This window comes from Suncus etruscus, chromosome 3 (assembly GCF_024139225.1).
Source record: "Suncus etruscus isolate mSunEtr1 chromosome 3, mSunEtr1.pri.cur, whole genome shotgun sequence".
NCBI classification, from domain to species: Eukaryota; Metazoa; Chordata; class Mammalia; order Eulipotyphla; family Soricidae; genus Suncus; species Suncus etruscus.
Genome location: NC_064850.1, coordinates 5244952 through 5269754, shown reverse-complemented (window position 1 = coordinate 5269754; position 24803 = coordinate 5244952). Strand labels below are relative to the sequence as shown.

Sequence of the window (24803 nt, the reverse complement as noted above, 5' to 3'; positions counted from 1 at the left end):
ACAACAAGAGGGGGGCAACTAATTTTTCCCAGTCTGTGGACTGTCTTTGTATTTCTGATCTTCATTTCCTTTGAGGTGCAGACACTTAATTTATTGTAGGTCCAATATGCTCATGTCTACTTCCTTGGTCATTGGCATTAAATCTTTAAACATGCCTGATTTCAATGTCTTACAGTGAACTACCCATATTCTCCTCTATGTACCTTATGGATTCAGGCCTAATAGTGACAGCTTTAATCCATGTTGATTTGACTTTTGTGCATGGCATCAGGAAGAGGTCTAAGAGATGGCCTAAGAAGTCAACCAGTTTACCCAACACCACTTGTTGAAGGGGTGGTTTTCCTTGCTCCACTTGAAATTTTTCAACTTTATTTAAAAGTAAATGATCAGGAGGCTGGAGAGACAGCATAGCAGTAGGGCATTTATTTGCTTTGCAAGCAGCTGACCCAGGACAGACGGTGCTTTGAATCCCGTCATTCCATATAGTCCCCTGTGCCTACCAGGAGCGATTTCTGAGCACAGATCCAGGAACAACCCCTGAGCACTGCCAGGTGTGACCCAAACAAACAAGCAAACAAAAAAGTAAAAGAACAGGGGGAGGGCGAAGCGGTGGCACAAGCAGTAAGGCTTCTTTCTGCCTTGCACCCGCTACCCTAGGACAGACGGCAGTTCAATCCCCCGGCATCCCATATGGTCCCCCAAGTCAGGAGCAATTTCTGAGCACAGAGCCAGGAGTTACCCCTGAGTGTCTCTTGGGTGTGGTCCAAGAACAAGATAAATAAAAATAAAAATAAAAAAGTAAACGATGAGTATCAAGGTTTTCAAATCTCTTCCACTGACCAGAGTCTGTCTTTATTCCCCAGTACCACGATGTTTTAACCGCTACAACTCTGTAATACAGAAAGAAGTTGGGAAAAGTGATGTCTCACATCTTTTGCCAAAGATTAACTTGGATATTGAGAGAATTTACATGTTCCATTTGAATTTCTAAAGTTTGGTCTTTCAAAAGACATCATGTATCTCATTTTTACCATTACTATTAAAAATGTTGATAGTTGAGTTTCAGTCATGCAATGTTCCAACACCCATCCCTTCCCTAGTGGTCATTTCCCACCAAAAATTTCCCCAGTTTCCCACACGTTCCCACCTACCCCCAGCCTGCTTCTATGACAAGACTCTGTCTGTGTGTGTGTGTGTGTGTGTGTGTGTCTCTCTCTCTCTTTCTCTCTCTCTCTCTCTCTCTCTCTCTCTCTCTCTCTCTCTCTCTCCTCTCTCTCTCTCTCTCTCTCTCTCTCTCTTTCACCCCATTTTCATTTTAGTTCCTCTCAATTCTTTTTTTTTTTTTTTGGTTTTTGGTTTTGGGGTCACACCCGGCAGCACTCAGGGGCTACTCCCGGCTCTATGCTCAGAAATCGCCCCTGGCAGGCTCGGGGGACCATATGGGATGCCCGGATGCAAACTACAATCCTTCTGCATGCAAGGCAAATGCCCTACTGCTGTACAATCTCTCCGGCCCTCTTCCTCTCAATTCTTGTACAGAACAATTATTTCCAACAATTATTCCAAATGTTCTTGTCATACTGGTCCCACTGTACCTTAACTGTGTTTGCCACCATCATTTCTATTGTCTTGGTATTATTCTCACACTATGTTTTTTCTTTATATCCTGCAGATTACTTCAGTCACCTAAAATCTCTCTCCCTCTGACTCATTTCATTCAGCATATTTCCCATGTCTATCCATTTATAAACAAATTGCATGACTTCACTCTTTCTAATGGTTGCACAGTATTCCACTGTGTAGATGTGCCATAGTCCCTTTATCCACTCTTCTGTTCTTGAACATTTCAAAGTTTCCAGATTTTGACTATTGTGGATAGTGCTGCAGTGAACAAATATGTGCAGATAGCTTTTCTGCATTGCATTTTTGGGCCCCTAGGGCATATTCCCAGAAGTGCTATTGCTGGGTCTAATGGAATTCAATTTCTAGTTTTTGAGTAATGTTCATATTATTTTCTTAAAAAGGCTAGACCACGGGGATCAGAGTGATAATACAATGAATGAGGCATTTGCCGTGCATGCAGCTAACCCAGGGTCAATCCCCAACATCCCATATGGTCCCCCAGCCCGCCAGGAGTGATTCCTGTGTGCAGAGCCAAGAGAACCCCTGAATACTGCTGGGTGTACCCCCCAAAAAAAACTTTAAAACACAAACTAAAAAAGGCTAGACCACTATACATTCACACCAGCAGTGAATAAGAATCCTTTTCTCCCTGCATGCACACCAGCATAATTTGTTCTTGTTCTTTTTGATGTATACCAGTCTCTGTGGTATAAGATATTATCTTGGGCCCAGAGAGACAGTACAGCGGCATTTGCCTTGCAAGCAGCCAATCCAGGACCAAAGGTGGTTGGTTAGAATCCTGGTGTCCCATAGGGTCCCCCTTGCCTGTCAGGAGCTATTTCTGAGCAGACAGCCAGGAGTAACCCCTGAGCATCGCCGGGTGTGGCCCAAAAACCAAAAAAAAAAAAAAAAAAAAGATATTATCTCACTATTGCTTTGATTTGTATCTAGCTGATGGTCAGTGATGTAGAACATTTTTTCATGGGATTCGAACCGATGACCTTCTGCATGAAAGGCAAACGTCCATGCTATCTCTCCCGCCCCAGGTCTTTTGTTTCTTTAGTTGTTTACAAGGTTCTTGATTTTGCAGCACAACTGTGAATATAATTGTTTTTTTAATATCTCAATTTCGGGACTGGAGAGATAGCACAGCAGCGTTTGCCTGGCAAACAGCCGACCCAGGACCTAAGGTGGTTGGTTCGAATCCCCGTGTCCCATATGGTCCCCGTGCCTGCCAGGAGCTATTTCTGAGCTGGGTGCGGCCAAAAACAAAAAACAAACAAAAAAAAATCTCAATTTCATTTTTTGCATATAAGCAGCCATGGAGTTTTCCATCTTTTATAGCTTGCCACATTACTATACAAATCTTTTGTTTCTAGGAGTTTTGTAGTGGAGTTTTTAAGATTTTCTAAATATAATATGATGTCACCACAAATAATGAGCATATGATTTTTCTTTCCTATACAAATACCCAGGATATCTTCCTGCCTGACTACTATGTAAAATATTTCCAGTACTATATAAGAGAGAATAGGTAACCTTGTCTTATGCCTGATCTTAGGCTTTTAGGTTTACCTATCGACTACAATGTGGGCTGTGGGCTCATAATAAATAAATGGCTTTTACTCTACTGAAGAAAGTTCCTTCAATTCTCCTTTTGTTGAGCATTTCATCATGAATCTTAAAAAATATTTTCTGTGTATCTATTAATATGATCACATGGGTTTTTCTTCTTTTTTGATATGATGTTTTATGTTGGTTAATTTTCATATGTTAAACCAACCTTGCATTCCCAGAATGAATCCTACTTGGTCATAGTATAAATGTTGTCTTGTTTTTTACCCACATCTGGAAATGCTCCTGGCTCTGCACTCAGAAATTACTATTGGCAGTTCTGTGGGGGCAATATAGGGATTCTGGTAATCAAATCCAGGTTAGCCTAATGCAAGGCAAGAGCTCTAACAGCTGTTAGCTGTTAACTCTCTGGCTTCTGTGTGTGCTCTGTTTGATTAGTATTTTGCTAAGTATCTTTGCATCTGTATTCATCGAATATATTGACCTGTAATTTTGTGTGTGTGGTGTTTCTGCCTGCTTTTGGAACCAGGGTAACTGTTAGATATACAGAAACTATTTGTAATTTCTTCAATTATATGGAAGAGCATGAATGGGAGAGCCAGTAGATCCCCTTTAAAGGTTAAAAGAATTCATTAGTAAATCCATCTGATCCTGGCTTCTGTTTTGGGGAAGAATTTTGATTACCATTTCAATTTCCTAGACAGTGATAGGTCTCCTCAGATTGTCCAAATTAACCTAATTCAGAATAGGTAGGTGGGGGTGGGGCAATAGCATAGTGGGTAGAGTGTTTACCTTGCAATGTGTCGGACCAGGGCTTGATCTCCAGCATCCCATATGGTCTCCCAAGGCTGCCAGGAGAGATTTCTAAGTGCAAAACCAGGAACTGCTGGGTGTAGCAAAAAAAAGGGGGGGGAGGGGCCACAGATTTGGGAGATTAGAGAAGTCCATTTCTTCTGGGCTCTCATTTTGTGGCATACATATCCTCAAAGTAATCGCTGATGATCCTTTGGATTTCTTTGGTGTCTGTTGTGTTTCTCCTTTGGTTTCTGATTAGGTTTTTAGTATTCTATCTCTCTTTTTGTAAGTCTTGCTAATAGTTTATCTTGTTTATTTTTACAAAAAAACAAACTCTTAATTTCATTGATCCTTTGGAGGGACTCTAATTCATTAACTTCTGATATAAGTTTCATTATCTTCTTCCTCCTGTCTGCTGTGATCCTTATCTTGGTCATTTTTTAGATATTAAGTTATGCAATCAAGTTATATATGCCAGTCATTTCTTCCTTTCTGATGGATGCTTGCAAAGCTATAAACTTCCCTCTTAACCTACTTTTATAGTGCCCCACAAGTTTTAGTAGTTCGTTTCCTCATTCTCTTTTGTTTCTAAGAATCTTTGATTTCCTCTTTGACTACTTGTCTCACTGGTTGTCCTATGAACTAGTCAGTTTCCAAGTGTTTGCATTGTTTCTTTGTTTCTGTTCATGACTAACTTCTATTTTCAGAGCATCATGATCTTAGAAGATAAATGGTATAATATATATCCTCTTGACTTGTTGGATATGGTTTCTAACCCAGCATGTGGTCTACTCTGGAAATATCCACGTGCCCTAGAGAAAAATGTGTATTTGACTTGGCGGGTATGAAAAGCTACATATATACTTATAAACTCCCTTATATACCGTATTTTCCGGCGTATAAGACAACTGGGCGTATAAAAAGACCCCCTAATTTTGCAGTTAAAACATAGGTTTAGGCCTATATTCGCTGTATCAGACAGAACATTCCTGTGCTGCAACTGTATGTACCACAGTGAGCCAATCACAACAAGCAAAGGTTCAAAGGTCATATTGTAATAGACTTGCTCTCTGACTCTGGCCCATCTGAGCAGGCTTTTGACAGTGTAGATTCGGGTCCAGAACACTGTCTAATTTGCATGCTTGGGTTGGCGGAGTTATCATAGGCACCTTTTCTGGCAATTCCCTGGTGGCGTCAGTTAATCTCCCCCACTACATGAACCAAACACCCCATCCTCGGACCCTAGCACTGAACCACCAACACGGTTAGCTGGGTTTTGCCAGAAGTGGCCCCCAGATCTCCTGAGTACTGTTTGGGAGCCCCCAAGAAAGAGATTTGGAAACTCTGCGGCCTGATTTTTTTGTTGTTTCATTTAGCAGCATATTGAAACATTTTTTGAGATATACTCGGCATATAAGACGACCCTCGATTTTCGGTTGACTTTTTTTTTGTTTCAAAAGTCGTCTTATATGCCGGAAAATACAGTATGTATGTGTATCTTCTAAGTCCCTCCCATTTTTTCTTCAGAACAAGTATTTTATGTATTTTCTAGTCCCTCATCAGATGCAAATATGTTTAGGGGTGTGAGTTCTTCATGGTATTCATGTCCCTGATTAATTAATTTACCTTCACAGGGTCAAAGTGATAGTACAGCAGGTTAAGGTGTTTGCCTTGTACACAGCTAACCTGGATTCAATTCTGGAATCCCATTTGGTCCCCAGAGCCTGCCAGGATGATTCCAGAGTACAGAATCAGGAATAACTCCTGAGCACCCCAGGTGTGGCCCCAAAAATGAAAAGAATGGATGAATGATCTTTGCTTGTCTTATAACCTTTTTGTGTCTGAAGTCTATGTCATCTGATACAAATATAACAACCCTGCACTTTTTGAAGGGGTGGTTTTTTGAAGAATTGTCTTCTAATCTTTCACTTGAATATGCATTTGCTCTGACCAAATATGTTTCTTGCAGGCAGCAGAATGTTAGGTTCAGTTTTTTAATCTATCCAGCCACTCTGTGTCTCTTAAGTTAGTATGTTTAGTCGTTGACATGGAGAAAGATTATTGCCATGGTCTTTTGTTGCCATCTTTCTATAGATATGTGGTGTGTTTGTAGGATTCATCTTGTCTTAAAGTACCCCCTTCCGTTTTTCTCATAAAGATGCTTTCTTGTGGGGCTGGAGAGATAGCATGGAGGCAAGGCATTTGCCTTTCATGCAGAAGATTGGTAGTTCGAATCCCGGCATCCCATATGGTCCCCCGAGCCTGCCAGGAGCGATTTCTGAGCATAGAGAGCCAGGAGTAACCCCTGAGCGCTGCCGGGTGTGACCCAAAAACCAAAAAAAAAAAAAAAAAAAAAAAAAAGATGGTTTCTTGTAGTTCTTGAGCTATTGTTTACCCATGAAATTGTATGTCATTATTTCATATCTGAATAAGAATATAGTTGAACAAAGTATTTTTGGTGAGTAGTTCATTTGATTGTTTTTTCACTATATTCACCATGCCTTTGGCCTGGACAGTTACCTCTGATAAATCTATGTAAATCTTTTTTTTTTTTTTTTTTTTTTTTTTTTGTGGTTTTTGGGTCACACCCGGCAGTGCTCAGGGGTTATTCCTGGCTCCAGGCTCAGAAATTGCTCCTGGCAGGCACGGGAGGACCATATATGGGACGCCGGGATTCGAACCGATGACCTCCTGCATGAGAGGCAAACGCCTTACCTCCATGCTATCTCTCCGGCCCCAAATCTATGTAAATCTTAAGGATACTCCTTTGTATGTAATATCCTTTTCTGATGTTGCGCTTCCAGAATTCTCTATCTATGGTTTGTATCATTCTGATGATGTACCTCCAGGTGTTTTCACTTGGGTCACTTTTAGCTGGTACCCGTTGGGACTCCAGGATGTACATGCAAGCTTTCCCAACTCCGGGATATGGGTGTATGCTGAGAACTTCTCAGCAATGACATCTTTGTTGCTCGTTCATAAAAATTTTGTTTCTGGCTATCTAAGATCCCAATGATTCATAGGCTGTTTCTCTTGAATTCATCCCAACATCCCCTTATCATCTCTTCTTTAATTTTGAGGCTTTTTTTCCCCCATCTTCTGTTGTTTTCTAAACTTGATCTTTGAACTCGCTAATTCAGTCCTCAACAACTATTAATTACTCTGCTGGTAAACTATTCTGAGGTCTTCCCTGGACTTTTTCATTTTGCCTACCAAGTTTTTCAGTTCTGTCATTTCCGTTTGTATTTTTTTCTCGTTTCTGCTCTCATATGCACTTGTGTTTTACTGGCAGTACATTCCTCAGTTCTTTTGAGTTCACTGAACATCCTAAACATTTCCATTTTGAAGTCTACTTCAGATAAATTATGTAGGGAGTTACTACTGATTGGGTTTTCAGGATTACAATCTTCACAAACAAGTATGATGAGGTTTGGGGATGTCTTACCATGGTTCCTTTGGTAGTCTCAGGTATATCTTTCCTAAATCAATGTCAGAGTCTTCTTCACTGCTGGAGATCTCAGAGGAGCTTGACAGAGGTGTGAGATTATCTTGCAGCCATGGGAGCCTCTTATCTATTATCTTGAAGTCTCTCCACCTCCACAGTTAGCATCAGCCTCCTACTCAGGAAGCCCAGTGTGTGGTCTTTGACTTACAGAGGGTTGGCCTCTTATTCTTTCCTTAGGGAAGATCCATCCATCCATCCTTACAATGACTGCACTGAATCTATTTAATCCTTTGTAGAATACCTCCAATTGGATGAAATTATTCCTCCCAATCCACCAGAGATAAGCCAAAGGATACCAGGTTGCTATTGGGCCTCGGGATACCTGGATGGTATAACTCCAGTATACCCAGGCGCCTCCAGGGTCAAACCCAGCATCCAAGACTGGACCCAGCAATGCTATGGGGACTAAATGATACTTTTTGTGTGTTTGTTTGTATGGGGGCCACAACCGTGGCCTCTCAGACTCAGAGGACCATGTGAGGTGCCAGGAATCGAACCATTCCAGGTCAAACATGTGCAAGGCAAACACCCTACCACTGTGCTATCACTCTTGTCCCCTCAAAAATATTTTTATTAAATAATAAAGACATGCAAAAATCAGAAGTCACGGGGCCGGGAAGGTGGCGCTAGAGGTAAGGTGTCTGCCTTACAAGCGCTAGCCAAGGAACGGACCGCGGTTTGATCCCCCGGCGTCCCATATGGTCCCCCCAAGCCAGGGGCGATTTCTGAGCACATAGCCAGGAGTAACCCCTGAGCGTCAAACGGGTGTGGCCCAAAAACCAAAAAAAAAAAAAAAAAACACTCAGTGGGGGCTGGAGAGATAGCATGGAGGTAAGGCGTTTGCCTTTTGAGCAGGAGGTCATCGGTTCGAATCCCAGAGCCCCATATGGTCCCCTGTGCCTGCCAGGAGCAATTTCTGAGCCTGGAGCCAGAAATAACCCCTGAGCACTGCCGGGTGTGACCCAAAAAAAACCACAAAAAAAAAAAAAATCAGAAGTCACTTCCAAGCAGAAAACCTCAGGGCATGGGACAAAATAGCAAGAAGGAAAACACTTTTTACCACCTATGATAGGTAATTTAAAAGTAATAAGTATTGTGGGGCCGGAGAGATAGCATGGAGGTAAGGCATTTGCCTTGCATTCGGAAGAACGGTGGTTCGAATCCCGGCATCCCATATGGTCCCCTAAGCCTGCCCGGACTGATTTCTGAGCATAGAGCCAGGAGTAACCCCTGAGCGCTGCCAGGTGTGTCCAAAAAAAAAAGTACTGTTATTAAAAATTCCTGATTTATTCTTTTCATAGTAAACCTATGTTGTCTTTCTTTTGTGATACTACACCTGAGAGCACTTGCTTCCTGAAAAATGTCTTTGCTCTTGAGTGCATGAACAAGAAACTCATGTAAGAAGCATCAAGATGGCACAGTGACTCCTGCCTCACAGTAGTCAGACTAGCTTATGTAAATGAATTCCCATGTGAGTGTTAAATAAAAAGTTAAAATGTTATCAGGAATACTTTTAATTCACCTCTATGATTCCATTACGAAAGGCTGTGTGGCTTTGGGTCCCTTTGTCTCTGTTATTAACGGTAAATGTCATGAGGAGCCCTACGGAAGTTCCACTAGGATGAACTGAAAACGTGCCAAGAAGGCCTGGAGAGATAGCACAGCGGCGTTTGCCTTGCAAGCAGCTGATCCAGGACCAAAGGTGGTTGGTTCAAATCCCGGTGTCCCATAGGGTCCCCCGTGCCTGCCAGGAGCTATTTCTGAGCAGACAGCCAGGAGTAATCCCTGAGCACCGCTGGGTGTGGCCCAAAAACAAAAAAAAGAAAAGAAAAGAAAACATGCCAAGAGTCATGTGAGTAACCTTGGAACCAGAAATGCCAGTGACAGACAACAGCTTGGTTACGACTTCATGAGAGATCTGAGCCAAAATCACTCAACTAAGCTGCTCCCAGATTCCTGAATTCATATACTGTGTAAGACAATGTTTGCTGTTCTAACCAAATAAGTGTGAGGGATCCACTACACAGCATCATAAAATGAGTATAAAGAAGATAAATAACTCCTGCTCCTTTCAAACAGATAACTGTTATAAAATGCCAACCTGGGGGCTGGAGCAGTAGCACAGCAGTTAGAACGTTTGCCTTGCCTGTGGCTGACACAGGTTCGATCCCTAGTATCCCATATGATCCCCAAGTCTGCCAGGCTTACTCAAGGCTTACTCCTGGCTCTGTGCACAGGATTCGCTACTGATGAAGATTGAAGGACTATGTCGGGTGCCAGGAATTAAACTGCCGTCAGTCCAGTGGGCAACCATACCCACTGTATTATCTCTCTGACCCTTCATTTCCACTCTATGGATGACAATGGAACATTACTGAGCATTAAAAAAAAAAAAGTGAAATGCAGCTTTTCTTTTTAACATGGAATGGACTTTGAGGGGATTATGCTTAGTTTTTAAAAAAGGCAGACAAGGAGTCAGAGAGATAGTACCACAGGTAGGGCATTTGCTTTGCACCTGGTCCACTGGGGTTCAATCCCATATGGTCTCCCAAGCCTGCCAGGAGTGATTCCTGAGCACAGAGTCTGGAGTAACCCAGTAATCCCTGAGCGCCACTGAATGTGGAACATGAACAAAAAATAAAAATTCAATTTTGGGGGGATACTGAATATGGTTCAGTGTTAGAGCAATTATATCATATTATATGAAGCCACCAGCACTACCCACAAACCCAATCCAATCCCTGCCACTACCACAAGTATCAAATGTGCCATCCTAGGCATCAGAACATTGAAGAAAAAGAAGAGGAAAGGGGATAAAAATAAAAATAAAATCTGAGGGCAGGGCCAGACCTAGCAATGCTTCTGGGATCTTAAGCGACGACAGGATTGAATCAGTCCCAGCCATAGCTGCATGCAAGGTAAGTAACCTTGCATATAACCTTGATATAACCTCACGAGAAAGCCTGATCATTCAACTAAAGCCACTCTGGTTCCTGACTTTTAGACACTTAATGAGATATTGTGTCACCGTTGTGTCCTGACTTTTAGACACTTAATGAGATATTGTGTCACCGTTGTGTGCTTTTTTAACTTAATTTTACTGTGATTCATTACACAGCATTCTATGGGTAACCTAGTATCTCCTAAAACCCTAAAAATCTCTCCAATCCTAAAACGATTGTTTTCCTGAGAGATCTCCCAAGCACACACAGTCTCACTAACAATTCTTGGCCAACAGGGCTGATGCGTCAGTGCAAGAGGATGGGAATGCAATCCATCATACGTGCAGCACACCTGTAATCAGTGCCACGAGTACCCATTCCATCTGGAAGTGCTGGGGGCTTCCAGGGTCCCACCCTGCTTAAATTCAGAGGAACGCATGGTACTGGAAACTACGCCAGGACAGGAGTCTGCCAGGCATGCTCCCTAACCATTGCACTATTTCCCATACCCCCAAATAATATTTTAATGGCAAGTTCAAGCCCATTAAAATTGCGACACAAACTCAGCATTCTATTTGAGTACTATTTCACATCAGAATTTTTACGATTATTTCACATCACTCATATTTTGTATCAGAATAACAAAATGCTTTATACCCAACATCAACAAAAAAAAGTGTAGCAATAGCAATTTCTACACAGTTGTTGGAAATGTTACTGACAGAATCTTTTTTGGGAACAAGAAGGTAATATTTATCAAAATTTTAAAACCAAGTTAAAGAGGTAATACCAGGGCTCACATGCATGCCTCACATGCCACAAGCACTGATCTAACCACAGCACCGCAGGGTCACCAAAGCACCCCATAAAGGCAGTCCTGCAGTCCCCAAGGGTGCTAGGTGTGGGCAGCCTGGGCCGGCTCAGTAATCCTTAGTACTGCAGAAATTAAGCAACACCACAGCCTGGGACTCTTGTATTAAACCACAAGCAATTTGGCTGAAAACCACTGGAGGAGACCCCAAGCCTCCTAAAGCTTAGGAGATGGGGAACCAAAAAAAAACTGTTTTCTTTTGTTCTATTTTGGGACTATACATTGGACTAACATGTAGGGGTTCTCAGAGAATTGACTATATGTAGTGCTGGCGTTGGAACCTAGGTCAATTGCATACAAGATTACGGTATTAATATTAATGTTAACACATATTAATCCCTGTAGTATCTCCTGACTCATAAAAATGACAACTTTAAAGTCACATATAACTCCATGACTTGACAATTTTAGCCATGATTTGCCTATTGCATTCATTAAAATGTAAAGTTAAGACTGGCAAGATAGTACAATGGGCAGGGTGCTTGCTTGCATGGGATTAACCTATGTTTGATCCAGCAGCCTATGTGGCCCTTGAACCAATGCCAGGAAGGATCCCTGAATGCATAATCTGAAGTAAGACCTGACCATAGTAGCTAGGTCTGACCCAAAAAGAAAGCCCCCCAAAATAATTTCCTTGGTTAAACAATTTTACTATAACTGAACAATGGCCTACTAGTCAATTTAAAACAAAACTCATATATGCTAACTTAAAAATGATATCCAATAAGTAGATAAAATGAAATAAAATAAGGCAAGCCAGAGCAATAGTCCAACAGGCCTGTGTGGCTGACCCTCCATGGATCCCCAACTTCCATATGGTCCCTTGAGCTCCACCAGGAGTAATTTCTGAGTGAAGAGCCAAGAGTAAACCACTAATCACCATTGAGTTGAGGAAGAAAAGAAAAAAAAAATTTAGAAAACAAGGAGTTAAATAGTTTCACGTACATTGAGTAAAGGTTGTCTACCCAAATATATCCATGCATTTGTGTTGTGGGTGTGTGTGTGTACACAAACACACACACACACACACACACATCTATCTTAAAAGACACACCCTAAATTTTGTGACTTCAGGAAAAGTAAACTAGATAACTTAGTACAAGATATCATTATGTTGCTTTAGTTATCAAATGTTTATATCAATTTTGAAAAGTTTTGAGTCGGTGCCAAGAGGTAGATCAACAGTAGAGCACTGGCCAAGCACACATGAGGTCCTGGATTTTATAACCAACACTGCAACAATAGAATACGACATCAACGTTTTTCATCCATTATAAAAATCTCATTGCATTCACTATCACTAATACAGAACAAATTCTAGCATGCATTCAAGTACTTCTTTCTTTGTCCTTGCTGTTGTTTGGTTTTGTTTGGGGCCCCACCCAGCAATGCTCAGGGGCTACTCTTGGCTCTACACTCAGGGAAAACTCCTGGTGGTGCTGAGGGGACCATATGGGATACAGGGGATCAAGTCCGAGTCTGCTTACGTGCCAGGTATGTGCCCTACCTGCTGTATTATCACTTCCGCCCAAAAAACACTTCTTCAACAAAGAACACAATGAGCTCAGAGTAAAAAAGTAACAACAGGACATTATGATTAAAGTTGCACGTAAACATTTCACCCAGGGGTCTCAAACTTGCGGCCCTCCATACAACATTTTGTGGCCAGTGGCCGGCCTTCAAATAGTGCAGTATTCGCAATTATTCGCTTACTGAATAATCACAATAAAAATCGCATTAGTAAGAAAAAATCGCATTAAACATTCGCATACCTCGAGCAGTTCCGTTCGGGGTATGCAAATGTTTAATGTGATTTTTTGCGATTTTTTTCTTACTAATGCGATTTTTTATTGCGAATATTCGGTAAGTGAATTTCCTTATGCGGCCCTGCCTCACCCCGACTTTGCCTCCTGCAGCACCCAGGTAAATTGAGTTTGAGACCCCTGATTTAACCATTTCTTAATTTTATTTACAGATGATCATTATTTGCAAGTCTTTAATAAACAGGCCAAACAAAACTGTTTTTATTTTGTGTCTGTATATCAGCCAGTACATCCACAAATAATATCAAATATATATGAGTAGATACTGTAAGAGAAACTACATACTTCAACTGTTTTATATATGGTTCTTAATCCACAGACATCTTAATATAGTTAGCACTAATATCTCTATTATACAATTTTTTTAATGAGGCACAAAAAGTGAGAAATTTGGCCAATAATTGCAGGAGTGTGGTTGAGAGTTTAATCCCAGATTCTAGGGGCCGGAGCCGTGGCAGCGCCTTGCTAACGCTAACGTAGGATGGACCAAGGTTAGATTCCCCACCCCACCCCACCCCTTTCGTCCCATATGGTTCCCCAAGCCAGGAGTGATTTCTGAGTGCATAGCCAGGAGTAACCCCTGAGCGTCACCAGGTGTGGCCTAAAAACTAAAAAAGAAAAAAATTGTAATTATAATCATCATCATCATCATCATCATCATCATCATCCATTCAGAGCTCTGTTATCTGTGATCCCTGGTGCTTCAGTCAGTTTCTAGCTGAACCAGAGCCAGGTGTGTGTGTGAACACAACAAAGGGGTGTCCCCAGCAAATTCTACAACCAGAATATTTATGAGTATGACATGCCATCAATAATGTTAAAACATCACAAAGAACAAAATCAACCAGTTGTTTAGGGGGAGGGCAAAAAGGAACCCTTATCAACTACCATGGGGAATAGCAAGTGGTCCAACCTCTGGAAAACAATACAGACGCTTCTCAAAAAACTAAGCATTGACCCAGCTTCCTTGCATTACCCCAACAGCACAAAACCACTACTATCTTAGGAAAAAATTTGCACCCCTATGTTCATTGAAACACTCTTGACAACATCCACTATCTGGAAACAACCCCATGCCCAAGAACTTGATAAAGAAATTGTAGTATGCTTTTTGTTAAACAATAAAAATATTCCTCAAAAACACTAAAAATTGAGCTCCCATAGGACACAACAATACCACTCCTAGGAATATACCCTCGGGACCCAAAAACACAATGCAGAAAAGGCATCTGCACTCCTACGTTCACTGCAGCACTATTCACAATAGCCAGAACCTGGCAACAACAAAAGTGCCTGAAAACAGGTGAGCGGATAAAGAAACCATGGTACATGTACACACTGGAATATTAGGCAACTGTTAGGAAAAATGAAGTCATGAAATTTGCTTCATTAAATAGATGGATATGAAAAGTATCAAGCTGAGCAAAATGAGTCAGAGAGAGAGAGGGATAGACATAGAATGATTGTATTAATTTGTGGGATATAAAAGCAAAAGAGACTATGTTAACAATATCTAAAGACAATAAAGATGAAGGCCAGGAGGATAGGTCCATAGTAGAAGCTTCCTACAATATTGAGAGAGAGAAGTCAGGCACCTAGAGAAAGGACCTCGATGACAATGTAGTTGGAACTGATCATTCTGGACAAGAACTGGGTGCTGAAAGGAGATAAAGTAATAGGCATGATACCTCCATATTTGCAAAATATCCAATTTATTTGTATACCCCTATATTTGCAAAATAATAATATTGCAAATGGAAGAGAAAGAGAGAGAGAGAGAGAGAGAGAGAGAGAGAGAGAGAGAGAGAGAGAGAGAGAGAGAGAGAGAGAGAGAGAGAGAGAGAGAGAGAGAGAGAGAGGAGAGAACAATGTCTGCCACAGAGGCAGACAACCTCCCAGTAGTAATTTCGGAGCTCAGAGCCAGGAGTAAGCCCAGGAAGCTTCTGTGTGGCCCAAACCTCCCTGTCATCACAAAACAAAGTGAAAGAGTTGGGGAGAGGGATTTTAAAAAATTGATTTTAATCAAGGAAGAAAGGCCAGAGGATGGTTCAATGAACTGGGGTAGAGTGCTTGCTTTCATACAGGAGGTGGGTTTGAACCACAGCACTGCATGGAACTCCATGAACCACTGGACTGCAGTGGTTTATTAAGAATCAATAATTTGGGGGGCTGGAGCAATAGCGTAGCAGTAGGGCAGAGACCAGGATACAGAGATTGCCCGTAGAATGAGAGAAACTCTTCAAACTCTTCTGCCTTTCAAGCAGTTGATCCAGAACAGACCTGGGTTCGATCCTCCCCAACCCAGGAGTGATTTCTGAGTGCATAGCCAGGAGTAACCCCTGAGCATCACCAGGAGTGGCCCAAAAACCAAAAAAATAAAATAAAATAAAATAAAATAAATAATTTGGGGCCTGAGCGATAGCATAGTAGCTAGGGCATTTGCCTTCTGTGCAACCAACCCTGGTTCAACCCCGGCATCCCACGTGGTCCCCCAACCTCCCAGTAGTAATTTCTTTTTTTTTTTTTTTGGGGTCACACCCGGCGGTGCTCAGGGGTTACTCCTGGCTGTCTGCTCAGAAATAGCTCCTGGCGGCACGGGGGACCATATGGGACACCAGGATTCGAACCAACCACCTTTGGTCCTGGATCGGCTGCTTGCAAGGCAAACGCCGCTGTGCTATCTCTCCGGGCCCCCAGTAGTAATTTCTGAGCACAGAGCCAAGAGTAAGCCCAGGAAGCTGCTGTGTGGTCCAAACCTCCCTCCACCACCACCCCCCCCCCAAAAAAAAGAAATTGATACCAGTGAGATAGTACAGCTGGTAAGGCACTTGTCTTAAACAAGGCTGCCCAGGATTCAATCTGAAAACTTAACAGTCAGGACCAGAGTGGGCAGAACACTTGAACCTGGTTCCAATCCTCAGTACCACATATTCCTGCCATGAATGATCCCTTAAGCTGAAACGAGTAAGCCCTGAACACTGCCCAATGTGACCTCTTCCCCCAAAAAATGTAATGGCCCATATACACAGATTCCTTTGCCTCGGAAAATAAAGATTAACAAATAACTACAAATAGGCATATTGACCCAAAGGGATTATCTGTCATACATGTAGGTATGCTTCATAGCACATAGTTTCATTCCAAAAATGCCTTACTGGATGACATCTGATCATAGAACTGACAGCAAGAAATACCGCCACCACTTAAGTCTGTCATCTCAGACCTCCCATCCCTGACTCCCAGCAATAGGGTGCCCCCAGTCAGACAGGAACTCTTATAAGCAATCTTGGGCAGTCTTGGTTTCCTGCCCTGTGAAAGGGGAATTCTCCCAGTGGTCCTCAAACTATGCCCCACGGGCCACAAATTGTATTTGTATCTGTTTTGTTTCTTCATTGCAAAATAAGATATATGCAGTGTGCAGAAGAATTCGTTCCTAAGTTTTGTTTTTACTATAGACAGACCCTCCAATGGTCTGAGGGACAGTGAACTGGCCCCCTGTTTAAAAAGTTTGTGGACCCCTGTCAGGAGGCCTGTTGCAGGAATGAAATGTAAAATACGAAAACAGCAACATACTTAGATCAAGGCCTGGCACAGAAGACGCACAACTCAGTAAACACTTCCTGTTATCTTATCTCCAAAAGTAACCCTCATGGGTGGATTTCCTGCATTTCCTACATGTCAGTGGTGGTAATCAAACCAAACTCCAACAGCACAAAGTGTGAGTATAATAGCACAAGAATTGGGTTGCTTTTTTTTTTTTTTTTAAGGAATTCACACTTAAAATACAGGATATAGTTCACAGTCAGTCTGTTCTCAGAGCACTTTGGTGTGAAACTAAACAGTCCAACACTGAGACACACACACACACACACACACACACACACACACACACGATAAAATAATTGTTTTGTTTTCTAAGGAATTCACATTAAAATGCAGGATACAGTTCACAGTCTGTCCTCATAGCACTTCAGCATGAAACTAAGGAGTCCAACACACACAAAGACACACACACACATATACAATAATACAAGAGTTGTTTTGTTTTGCTTTTTTTTTTTTAAGGAATTCACACTTGCAATTGCAGTATAGAGTTGACAGTCATTTTGTTCTCATAGCACTTTAGTGTGAGACTAAAGAGTCCAACACACAGAGACACACAGTAATACAAGAGTTGTTTTGTGTATTCTTAAGGAATTCACACTTACAATTGCACTAGACAGCTCACAGTCATTTTGTTCTCATGGCACTTTGGTGTGAGGCTAGAGAATCCAACACATACAGACACAGACACACACACACACAGACACACACAGACACACACACACACAGACACACACAGACACACAGACACACACACACACACACACACACACACACACACACACACACACACCCTCCAGAGGCCAAGCAGCTGCCAGCCAGCCAGGCCAAGGGGGGGGGGGTGAATGAATGCCCGCACCCCGCACCCCGCATCCCTCCAGGGGAGCCTGGTGGGCAGGACCGGGCCGGGTCGCCCCTGGACTCACAGCGTGTGTCCGCACACGTTGACCATGAGCTTGAGCGCCGGGTTGCGGTACTTGGTGGTCTTGCAGCGCGGGCAGCCCTGGTCCTCCATGGCGCCAGCCTGCTTCCAGCGCGGACGCCGGCACCGAGCCCGGACCCGCGGCCCGGCGGCTTCCGCCCTCCGGAGGTCCCGCCGCCGAGGCGCCGGCCAGGAACCGGGCGAGCGCAGCTCCGGGGTTCCGCCGGCCAACTGGGCCCACCCACAGGGAGGAGCCCCTTGGCTTCAGGGGGAGCGGATTTAAGAGGCAGGTTGCACCCCCAAATCTTCCTCTCTGCGCATCCAGCTGCGTTTTGGAGCCCACCGTCCTTTTAGGTCTGGAGGCATGCCCCATGGTTTTTGGACAGTGATAGCCAGTGCATATATTAGATAAGTCTGACTTTTTGTTTGAATAGAATAGTTTGACATCTTGGGCCTTTAGGCATGCCCAAGTTTTTTTAGACAGTGATAGCCAGTACATACATTAGGTAAGTCTGACTTTTTGTTTTAATAGAATAGTTTGACATCTTAGGCCTTTAGGCATGGCCAAGTTTTTTTAGACAGTGATAGCCAGTACATATATTAGATAAGTCTGACTTTTTGACATCTTACGCCTTTAGGCATGCCCAAGTTTTTTTAGGCAGTGATAGTCAGTACATATATTAGATAAGTCTGACTTCTTTTGTCTTAATATCATAGTTTGACATCTTGGGCCTTTATATCTGCAACTCCAGAATAAAGATTTTGCATTCATTACTTAAAATTTTACTGTGAATGATTTGTAATCCACTTTGGTCAAAATAAAAATATTTATTAAAAATACAAAAAATAATAAATGAGGGCCCGGAGAGATAGCACAGCGGCGTTTGCCTTGCAAGCAGCCGATCCAGGACCAAAGGTGGTTGGTTCGAATCCCGGTGTCCCATAGGGTCCCCCGTGCCTGCCAGGAGCTATTTCTGAGCAGACAGCCAGGAGTAACCCTTGAGCATCGCCGGGTGTAGCCCAAAAACCAAAATAATAATAATAATAAATAATAATAAATGAGACTTCAAAATTAAACAAAAAATAATAATAAATAAAATGCTATTTATCCACTTAAAAAAGATTTTGCACTCAGAGTCATGCAACTTCATGCAGATATTAAGTTTGGAAAAGTTATTTAGAACCAAAGTGTTTTTTTTAAATATCATCTTTATTTAAGCACCTTGATCACAAACATGAATGTAGTTGGGTTTCAGTCATAAAGAACACCCAGGGCAACATTCTCACCATCAATGTCTCCAAGAACCAAAATTTTGAGCTTAACGCTAACTATGACCTATTCTCACTAAGGAGCAGAATAGTTTTATAAATAACAACTGATATATATACTCTGGTAAGAGCAGCTTCCTTCAAGAATCTTGAAGATTCTTTACTGTGTCATCTGGCTCCAACAGCCCTTCTAGGCTGCTCTTATAAAAGAGAATTTATCTGAGGCCAGAGAGATAGCATGGAGGTAAGGCGTTTCCTTGTATGCAGAAGGTCAGTGGTTTGAATCCCGGCGTCCCATATGGTCCCCCCAACCCTGCCAGGAGTGATTTCTGAGCGTAGAGCCTAGCAGGGGTCCTCAAACTTTTTAAACAGGGGGCCAGTTCACTGTCCTTCATACTGTTGGAGAGCCAGATTATAGTAAAAACAAAAATTATGAACAAATTTCTATGCACACTGCATATATCTTATTTAGAAGTGAAGAAACAAAATGGGAATAAATACAATATGTGGCCCGCAGGCTGTAGTTTGAGGACCATTGGCCTAGAGTAACCCCTGAGCATTCCCGGGTGTGACCCAAAATCAAGAAATAAAAAGGTACATGTTTCTTCTCCATGACAAGAACCTATTAGCACTGTATGTATAGGAAAAATGAAAGAGGAATTATCAGGATATAGTAGTATAATGTGGAAAATGTTTATCCAAAGCTTCATTTTATAATCTCACCCAAACTCTATCAAAAGTGGACATACAGGAACCAGAGTGATAGCACAGCAGTAGCACAAATGCCTTGCACATGGTGAGTGGAGACAGAACCAGGTTTGATCCTCGGCTTTCCATATGGTCCCCCAAGCCTACCAGAGCAATTTCTGAGTGCACAGCCAGGAGTAATCCCTGAGCATCACCAAGTGTGGGCCCAAAACCCCCCCAAAAAAGGTGGACATAAAAAAGTTTTCAAATAAATCCAAACACTGACTATCAGCTTTACGCAGTCACAGTTATCTTAACTTTTCATACAATTTTGCTCTTTCCAAAAACAAAGAAAGAATCAGTGCGAGATGGGTTTTTGGTTTGGAGCCAATCTTAGGAAAGTATTCTCAGGAGACACCCTCAGCATGGTGTTCAGGTGTCTCTCCTGGCGGTGCTCAGGTGATCAGGCAGCGCTGGGGTCAAACCACAGACGACCTCCTCCACCATGTACAGCATATGTGTCAACTCTTTCATTTCTCTATCCAATTACTTTTTGTTTGTTTATTTGTTGCAGTTTAAAGTTGGGCTATACCTGACTTTTCCCAGAGCTTACTCCAGGCCCTGTGATCAAGAAGAATCACTTCTGGTGGGGTTTGGGGGACCCTATGCTGTGTCAAGATTGAACCCAAGTATGCCATGTACAAGGCAAGTGTCCTCCCCACTGCACTTTCCCTCCAAACTTACGAATAGGTATTTAAACAGTGAACCCACTTAGCAATGTGTACCGTATTTTCCGGCATATAAGACGACTTTTGAAACGAAAAAAAGTCAACCGAAAATCGGGGGTCGTCTTATACGCCGAGTATATCCCGAAAAATGTTTCAATATGCCGCTCAACGAAAATTGTCTGAATATTGCCACAAAACGAATTTTCCAACTCGATCCTGCACCAATCACTGCCAGGCTGCTCGGACCGCCTCTCTGACTCCGCCAATTCAAGCAGGCTTTTGATGCATGCAAAGTAGACAATGTTCTGTCCCAAATCTACACTGTCAAAAGCCTGCTCAGATGGGCCAGAGTCAGAGAGCAAGTCTATTACAGTATGACCTTTGAACCTTTGTTGTTGTGATTGGCTCACTGTGGTACATACAGTTGCAGCACAGGAACGTTCTGTCTGATACAGCGAATAGAGGCCTAAACCTATGTGTTAACTGTAAAATGAGGGGGTCGCCTTATACACCGGAAAATATGGTAGTTGATTTTCATGGGAACTTAACCCACAACTGGATATTGTATCAGAGAACCAGGAAAGCAAAGCAATAAGACTTCACATTACAAATTCACCTGAATGGTAAATAAATCATGTCATCTGCTTGGCCATAAGACTCTTCATGAGCAAGCGCTAAGCAGGACTGAGGGATGTAGTTCAGTAGTATATACCTTACATGCATGAGAACTGGTTTGATACCCAACATGAAAGGAGGAAAAAATAAATTATTAAAACACTACAACTTGTTGTGCTGACCTAGAAAGTCATTATTGCTGCTGTTGTCTTCCTGAAAGAAATCTTAGCTAAACATGACAGAGTGAAGATATCTAAGAATATGACAATTTTGGGCTCTTCAACAGGGCGTTTTAACAAGAAACTTCAAGGGAAAAATGCAAAAATAAAGAAGAAAAATATTTTAGTATTTAGGTGGGTCACACCCAGCAACGCTCAGGGATACCACCTGGCTCTACGCTCAGATATCGCTCCTGGCAGGCTCGGGGACCATATGGGATGCCGGGATTTGAACCACCATCCTTCTACATCTAAGACAGAAGGACGCTGTGCTATCTTTCCAGGGCCCCCCCACCAAAAAAAAAAAACAAACAAACATTTTAACCAATACTACATCCGTTCAACTGACTACTTTTTACTATCTCTAGGACAATTTTTTTTGTTTTGTTTTTGTTTTCGGGCCACACCCAGTGATGCTCAGGGGTTACCCCTGGCTATGCACTCAGAAATTGCTCCTGGCAAGGAGGACCACATGGGATGCCCGGGATCAAACCTAGGTCCATCCTGGGTCAGCCACTTGCAGGGCAAACATCCTTCAGCTGTGCTATCACTCAGGCCCCTTTTCTTCTTTTTTTAATCTCTAGGACAATTCTAATCATGTCTTTAAATATGATATCTTAGCCAATTTGGAAAATGAATTGTTTTTTATTTATCTAAACTTTGGAATCAAAATAAAATAAACACATAAGATAGAAGGAGAAATATTACTCACAGACTTAACTATTCCAGGTTGGAAACCACTGTTATAGAGGCATGATTGTAAAAAATGACTTGGAATACTATCAGGTAAGGATTACAGTCAGCTCTCCATAATCATGAGTTCCAAATTCTCAAAAGCAAGCAACCACAGATCAAAAATAAGTAGTGGTTAGGCCTATAATGTTTGTATATGTACTGCACACATAATAGATTTTTCTTGTTAGGATTCCATAAACAATATACCATAACCACTATTTACATCAAACTTGCCTTGTATTAGATAGCAGGCATAGAATAGACACAAAAACTAAGCCATTTTATACCAGGGACTTTAGCAATTATTTGGGTTTTGGTCTTGGCAAAAGAAACTACTACCCTCAGCAAATAAGTCATGTCATCTGCTTGATCATAATATTAATAGTTTATTAACAAGAGCTCATTGGGGTTAGTGGCAGTGAAGCTAGAGGCAGTAGATGGTGCTCATAGATTTTTGTCACTGGTATCAAGAGAAATGGATAAATTCATGACTTATTAATTATATGACCTCAGAAATCAATCTTCCCAACTGTAAGTTAAAAATAGTGCTTCATCACAAAGAATGAGAACAAGCAGTGCTGATAGGGATGTGGAGAAGAAGTAACTCTTATCCACTGCTGGTGGGAATACTGTCTAGTCCAACCTTTATGGAAAGCGATATGGAGATTCCTCCAAAAACTGGAAATTGAGCTCCCATACAATCCAGCTATACCACTCCTAGGGATATACCCTAGGAATACAAAAATACAATACAGAAATCCCTTCCTCACACCTATATCATTGCAGCGCTATTTACAATCCCCAGACTCTGGAAACAACCAAGATGCCCTTTAACAGATGAATGACTAAAGAAACTGTGGTACATATATACAATGGAATATTATGCAGCTGTCAGGAGAGATGAAGTCATAAAATTTTCCTATACATGGATGAACATGGAATCTATTATGCTGGGTTAAATAAGTCAGAAGGAGAAAGATAGGGGGCCTGAGAAATGGCATGGAGGTAAGGCATTTGCCCTGCATACAGAAGGATGGTGGTTCACATCCTGGCATCCCAAATGGTCCCCCGAGCCTGCCAGGAGCAATTCCTGAGCATAAAGCCAGGAATAATGCCTGAGTGCTGCCGGGTGTGATCCAAAAACAAAAACCAAAAAAAGGAGAAAAACAGATGAAGAATAGTCTCACTCACCTATGGGTTTTAAGAAAAATAAAAGACATTTGTTCAATAATCCTCAGAGACAAAGAGAGGAGGGCTGGAAGGTTCAGTTCACAACATGAAGCTCGCCAAAAAGAGTGGTGAGTGCAGTTAGAGAAATAACTACACTGAGAACTATCCTAACAATGTGAATGAATGAGAGAAGTGAAAGACTGTCTAGAGTACAGGCGGGGGTGGGATGGGGAGGAGGGAAATTCGGGCATTGGTGATGGGAATGTTGCACTGGTGAAGGGGGAATTTCTTTACATGACTGAAACCCAACTACAATCATATTTATAATCAAGGTGTTTAAATAAAGATATAAAAAATAAAAACAAGGGGCCAAAGAGATAGCACAGAGGTAAGGCCTTTGCCTTGCATGCAGAAGGACGGTGGTTCGAATCCCGGCATCCCATATGGTCCTCTGTCTGTCAGGGGCGATTTCTGAGCCTAGAGTCAGGAGTAATCCCTGAGCGCTGCTGGGTGTGACCCAAAAACCAAATAAATAAATAAATAAATAAATAAACAAAAAATAGTGCTTGTCCAAGATTACTAACTACAGAAGACTGTGACAACCATGACTGGGCAGAATGTGTCTTGGGATCAATAAAAAAGACCCTAGTTTAGGCTTTGGCCTACGATCTGTACAACAACTAAGATCTCAAATTCCAGAGGTCTGACTGAGACAACTGTAACTGAGCAGTACTTCTCTAAAATTAATGAAAGACTCTATCCTAGGCTTCATCCTAGGATCGGTGCAAAAAAACAAGACTACCAACTACAGAAAACTGATTAAAACAACAGTGATGGAACAGAACTTCTAGAACCGTAAAGAAAAAACTCCATCTTATGACCTGTGCAATATCAAGATCTCTAGTTACAGAGGCCTGATTTTTATCATTCATGACTGAGCAGAAAGTTTCCAGAGACCACAAAAGGACCTAGGGGAGGGGCTGGAGAGATAGCATGGAGGTAGAGCGTTCACCTTGTGTACAGAAGGACGGTGGTTCAAATCCCAGCATCCCATATGGTTCCCCAAGCCTGCCAGGAGCGATTTCTGAGCGTAGAGCTGGGAGTGTCCCCTGAGCACTGCCGGGTGTGATCCAAAAACAAATAAACAAACAAAAAAGGACCTAGGGAAGAGTAAAAGAGCATGTACGGAGCCTGGAGTTATTCCCATGACATTATATTTCAAGGGCAGAGAAACCCTGTATCTCTTAGGCCAAGGGAATTCCCTTTCTAATCTCCCCAATATTTAATATGGCTATGAAAAAAAGCACAAATTAATGTTTTAGTTGTTATTGTTGTTTGTTTGTTTGTGCCATGTTTGGTTTTTGTTTCAGGACCATGGTTATTGTTTGGTTGTTGTCTTTATTGCTGTGGTGCTTTTTGGGTTTTTTGTTTGATATTTTTTGTATTGCTATGTTTTTCTTCCTTTTTTTCCTTTCTTCTCTCTTTTTGTTTTGTTTTTGTTTTTTGTTTTTGGATCACACCTGGCAGCGCTGAGGAGTTATTCCTGGTTCTACGCTCAGAAATCACTCATGGGCTCAGGAAACCATATGGGATGCCATAATTTTTTTTTGTTTGTTTTGTTTTTTTTTTTTAATTTTTTTTTATTTAAACACCTTGATTACATACATGATTGTGTTTGGGTTTCAGTCATAAAAGGAACACCACCCATCACCAGTGCAACAT

The 24803-nt window shown here is 41.9% G+C and overlaps 1 protein-coding gene across 1 annotated transcript in view; it reads right to left on the bottom strand.

Annotated features, from left to right (window-relative positions):
• The window catches only part of MNAT1 (MNAT1 component of CDK activating kinase), a 193736-nt gene extending 175980 nt beyond the window's left edge, over positions 1–17756 (bottom strand). The window contains exon 1 of the mRNA XM_049770473.1: positions 17664–17756. Coding sequence (XP_049626430.1) covers positions 17664–17752 — 89 coding nt within the window. The 5' untranslated portion in view covers positions 17753–17756. The remainder of the gene's footprint in view (positions 1–17663) is intronic.
• Positions 17757–24803: the final 7047 nt, after the last annotated feature.